At 50.6% G+C, this 5645-nt stretch overlaps 1 protein-coding gene across 1 annotated transcript in view; it reads left to right on the top strand.

Moving 5' to 3' along the window:
* The first annotated feature begins 3121 nt into the window (after positions 1 to 3121).
* The window catches only part of RASA2 (RAS p21 protein activator 2), a 54238-nt gene continuing 51714 nt past the window's right edge, over positions 3122 to 5645 (top strand). Inside the window, exon 1 of the mRNA XM_082319769.1 lies at positions 3122 to 3235. Coding sequence (XP_082175895.1) covers positions 3175 to 3235 — 61 coding nt within the window. The 5' untranslated portion in view covers positions 3122 to 3174. The remainder of the gene's footprint in view (positions 3236 to 5645) is intronic.

Below are 5645 nucleotides of genomic sequence, written 5' to 3'. Positions count from 1 at the left end.
AAAGAGTCTAATTTTATTTTTAGAAAGAGTGATTATAACTCTGTTTTTGCTTAATTAAAATAACATCTTCCTATTTTTCTGTAAGTCTCTCAATTTTTTAAGTTATGTTAATACTTACAAGATCTAGAAGATCCAGAGATATGTATCTTCTAATAGTTATTCTGTTAAAAGCTTAAGCAACACGGTTACCAAACATTCCCTTCGTTAAGGTCAGAACAGTGAATCGAGAACACGCCAGAGCTCAAGGGAAGTGATGGTATCTCCTGGCATCGTACCATTAAGGGTGAACGCAATGCTGAGGTGAACAGAATCTACCTGCTCAGTATCTTAAAGGACTTGGACGGCTGTGTTTAATACTTTGCAACATCTTAAACATGTTTTCATGAGGACCCGAAGCTTTAAAAAGTCTTTTCTTTTCAATTCTGATAGTAACCTTGCAGTACAGAATGTGTATTTTACACACTGTACTTCAAATCTTTTGGGACTCCTGTCAAGAAACAGTCCAGAATGCAAATGTCTAATTGCATAAGGAAATATGAAGATATATACAACATAGAAGATTACGCATATTCAAAGTACTTCCCCCTTCAGCTAGGTGTCACTAGTCTGTAACTTGCATTAAAAATTAAATTTAAGCTAAATTATGCAGGTCATTTTGGGATGGTCCTCAGGAGAGATGTATAACTAAAAAAAATTCAGAAGTTTGCTACATATATATATTTCTCTATTTAAAATGCTAATTAAAAAAACAAGTGGATCATCCCAAAGTCTGTGCATCTAAACTAACTGTTGGTCAATCCTCATTTATGATATACCGCAAATTAGAACAAATATACTGAATGCTATTGCTGTCGTCTGTGACATGAGATAACGTGACACAGCTAAACTACAGGCAGAAGCATATGAAGTAAGCCAGTAAGCGTCATCATGACTTTTAATTGTTCTAAACTTCCTTAGTACAGCAGTTATCAGTGACAATTCAACACCTTGGCTGACATAAAAAGTTACCTCACAAAAGCAAAGATCCCCCTACTTACATTCTCATTTTTAAATGAAGGGATCTTTCCCCTAAGTTTGCAGTTTAGCACAGTAGTGCTTAACTACGTCCTTAGCGGAACAGATCTACCTGTTGTAGAGATGTTCCTAAAATGTCACTTAAAGAGAGGCCGAAAATTAACATTGCGCAATTGAAACAATATTCTGAATATAGTATGTTAGATTAAAACAAGGCACTTTAAAAAAAAAATGGAGTGTCAGGAATTAGGCAATGGCAAAATGAAAGTTGCATTGATAATGTCGATATGAGGTCCGTGCTTCGAAGGGAGCTGATGCTAAGTTAAACAGTAGACTCCAACTGTAATCATAACTTTTGAGAAAGCATGGAAGAACTAGAGTCACACGATCTAACTTTTAAAATGTTGCAAACCACGGTTTAAGCATGCATCTTCATTCTCGGAGTGCTACCCTGCTACGTTTCTCAGATCAAAGCTCCGACTCCGCCCGGGTTAGCCGCAGTTCACCAGCCACTGGTCAGACAGGGCAGCCAACCTAGATAGCCAACTGTAGATAATCAAATCCTCAATTTGTACTGTAGAGGAACTTCTCATTTCTAACAGGTTAAAATTCAGCTTATGCAAACTCATGTCTTTGTGCAGATTTGGGTTTTGCATGCATACAAATACACCCGTTACTGGTGGGATGAAGCAGCTTATTCCCCACCAAGCCCCCGCCCGCCACCTCGGGCACGTACCTGTCCTCCCCCGACCACCACCCAGGACGGGGAGCGTGGGGACGAGGAAGGAGCCTCACCGCTGCCAAAGGAGCAGCAGGGGAGAAGCTGGATGCAGGAAAAGCCACCAAGGAATGAGGCACGGCAGTGCCTGACTGATTACGTGGCTCAATGCCATATCATAATAATAACGGCAAGATTTGTGCGGGAGAAATAAAAAATGGTCAGAGCACCGCGGCAGAGGACTTCAGGTAGAGACAAATGACAGATGCTGGCCTGAAACTTTCTGAACTTCCCTTTGCTTTAACAGAAGGGCAGACTGAAGAGGGCTTTCTAGGCATAAAGTGAGGAATCCTAGTCCTCTCCTGCTTTCTGAAACAGCTTTAGCCCAGTGAACTACCTCTGTTTTGGGACACGTCAGTCACTAAAGGCTTTCACCAGACTCTGTGCCTACAGGGCGCGGAGGCGGGTGCACCCTCAGCACGCACCGCACCAGCCGGCCACGGCGGGCAGCGGGCGGCTGCCTGGATCCCGCAGACCCGAGACAGACGCCCACCAGCAGCGTGGGGCGGGGGCAACCTCCAGGCGCCAGCAAGACCCCAGAGGGTTTCACATGAGGATCTGTAGCCTCCAGAAACGCTGGTATAAAACGTGAGGCGAAAGCCCTTTAATGCTTGATGAAGGTGGGCTGCTGCTGCGCTTTGGGCGCCGTCCGCCAGCGCCTCCGGGGCCCTGAGGGCCCCAGCGAGCCAAGCGCGGCTGCTGCCAGCGCGCCGGCAGCCGCTCTGCTCGGCGCCGGCCTTCTCAGGCGGCACTGGAAACCGAACCGTTTCCTACTTCTTTTATGGCACTTCTTACGTGGCCGAACGGGCAAAGGTAAACAAGTGACAGCAGAGGAGATTCAACAGAAGCCGCCCCGTGCTCTTCACGGGGACAGGCACTCAGCACGCCAGAAATCAAAGCAACCGGCTCCGTCCCTCGTTCCAGCCGTTGGACGCAATGGATGTTAATCCGGTGAATGCGGGCGTCCAACGTGCCCGGCAGCCAGAGCCCCTCTGCCGCCGTGCGAGGCACACAGAGGGACGGGGCAGGCCGGGCAGGCCGCGGAAGCGGCCGAGACCCGCGGGCGAGGCGGGGGCGGACGGGCCGAGCCCCCCGCGGGCCGGGCGCTGCCCGGGGCGGGCCGGGGCGCGGGGCGCCGGCAGCCGCCGCAGAGGCGGAGCCGCCGCGCAAGGGCCTGCTGGGAGGCGGGCGCCAGCGCGCATGCGCCCCGCCGCCCCCCGCCCGCTTGGGTGTCTGGTGCCCCCCGAGGGCGGCGGCCGGCGGGGGCGGAGCGGCAGCGGCGGCGCGGGGCGGCTCGCGGGCGTGCGGCGGGGCCGGGCCGGGCCGGGCCGCTCCCTTCCCCCCGCGGCGCACTGCACTGCGCAGGCGGCGGCGCTGGCGCGATGGCGGCCGGGGACGGCGGCGACGAGGTGCGGGTGCTGCAGAACCTGCGGGGGAAGATCTGTAAGTGCGGCGCTGCGGCCGGGGCGGGCTGCGGTGGGGCCGGGCCGGGGCGGGCGAGCGAGCGAACGAGCGCCCGGGGCCGCCGCGCTCAGGTGCCCGCTGCAGCCCTGGCTCCGCGGCGCGGGCGGAGGGGCGGGCGGGCTCTCGCGCCGTGGCCGTTGAGGCCGCGGGGGGCGGGGGCGGCGGCCCCTCAGGGCGGTGAGGGGAGCCCCGCGGGGGCAGCGGCCCCTCAGGGCGCTGCGGGGAGCCGTGAGGGGAGGCCCGCGGGGGCCCGGGCCGCGCCGCGGCGGCGCCGGGAGGGGGCTTTGTGGCGGGCGCGGCCGGCACGTGCTGGCGGGGGCAGGCCGGGCCGGGCCGGGGTCTGCGCGGCCCCGGGGCCGGGCGGGAGGGAGGGCGGGATGCGGCGGGGCCGTTGGAGCCCCGGCGGGGCCGGGAAGCATCCGTTGCTCCGAGGGTTTCCTTGAGTCAGCGGGCGAGCAGAAATGCCCCCTCCCGTCCAGACCTCGGGCATCGGAGTCTGTTTGTCAAGCAGAAATTGCGAAATTATTGATGTGCAGGAAGTTGGTGGTGGAGGGCCCTTCTGGAAACGGTCATTAATGCTTCTGTTTCTTTGTGTAGCGTGTGTGCGAGTGAGAGGGAGGCAGAGAGAGAGGCTGGTGACTTTATTTTGGTGGTTAGGAAGTGCTGACTAAAAATACCTATACATTCAGTAACGTGGGAAACCAAAGGATGAGCCGGGGAGGAGAGCAGATAGCGTGGTGCGGCTCGGGAGGACTTCAAAGCAAGGAGGAGAAACAGGATGTGCAGTGGCTTCCTGAAGGGGTATCAAAATACATTCATACAATTCAGATGCAACCCGTTTACTTCCTTTCTCACACAGTCGATCGACTTTTTTGAGAATGAAGAGAAGCAAGTTGAATTGGGCATGGCGCTGGGACTGAGAGCCGCTTGTGCAGATCTTTGGAAGGATTAGGTTTGGTGGAGGAATGGAGCCGTGTTTACTTAAATATCGTCATGCAATATAGACCTGAATATGTCTTCAGTAAATAGAAGACTAGGTCATGAGAATAGGAGGCTGCATGAAGTATAGCTGGAGGTACTCTCCCTTCAGTGTTAGTGACAGAGAGTGATTGCCTGTTGAGCAGGCAAGGCTGAGCACACGCTTACTGAGATCATATGTTGTTAGCAATTATCACAGAAATAATACATGTCAGCTTGCCTTTAAAAAAGAATAGTTAGTTTTGGGGCTCAGGCACTAATTACTGAAGCTGACTTATTTATTGACACCATTCTGCTTCCTAACTTTTATCATAAGGTTTTTGCCAACACTGGACAATGCAGCGTTCAAGGAGTTTTACATTTTGTCATACTTGAACCTGATAAAAGTTTTCCATTTAGCATTAAAAGACAAACCCCAAAATGTCTCGAGACTTATGTTGAAACTAGTTTTATTGTCCCATTTATGTGTTCTGGAGTGAGCCTGCAGTTGTATCGTAACTTTGAATGTTTCGTTACTCGGCAAAAGTAATGGTAAACTGAGGACCTGCTTCCTAGGGAATACATAAAAAGTTGGTTGCCAAAGATGGACCTGTAAGAACTGTAGGAGCCCATTGGGAAAATGAGTGGAAGTAATAGCTGCAATAAAAGACCTGTCTTGAAACAGTGTGAAAATCGCTTTGTAAACCTACTTGTTTCCTCTAACAAAAGAAAAACACTGTTTAAAAAAAAGATACGAGTTAAATATGCTGTGGAAGTTTGCGAACCCTCGAATCCCTAGATGCTCTTTTAGCTTCTTTGCACAGCAAGTACTGTTTTATTTTCACTTCTTGCTAGTATTTTACTAATGTGTTTTTAGGGGAAAACCCTCCTAATGAACAGTAATAAACAAATGTAATAATGTAATCCCCCTTGATCTGGAGGGGTAAGCAGTAGCAGACATCACTTTGGGAAGTTGATGTTCATAGTCTGTAAGAATTCCTTGCAACATGTTTCTTAGAAGTGGAATACATTTCGGTGCCTCAGCTTTGTTGGCATTTAAACTACTACAAGACTTGACACTGACTCATTTTATGTGTGTTGCATGAGAGAACGTGGTAGTTTTAATGAGGTAACATCAGTTCTATGTAATTCTGCATGTACAGAAAACACCATCTGCAGTAAGTTCTTATTTACGCTCTTGTTTTGCCATACACAAATAGATGGTAAAATCTAATGTTAGTGATGTTATACAAATCATCACAACAGATTTAGAATTGAGGCATATACTTAAAGGTGGCTCAAGTAGCTATTACATACCTAGCAGTGAAAAAACGGAGTAGGAACACATTTGCAGTCCCTGGTGCTCTCTCTGTTTTGTGGGATACCAGTGTTTGCAGCCAGTCTCCGGCTTTCAAGTAAGAGGCAAGATGAA

This window comes from Platalea leucorodia (genome assembly GCF_965183815.1).
Source record: "Platalea leucorodia genome assembly, chromosome: 8".
In the NCBI taxonomy this organism is placed as follows: Eukaryota; Metazoa; Chordata; class Aves; order Pelecaniformes; family Threskiornithidae; genus Platalea; species Platalea leucorodia.
This window is presented reverse-complemented; position numbering and strand designations above follow the sequence as displayed.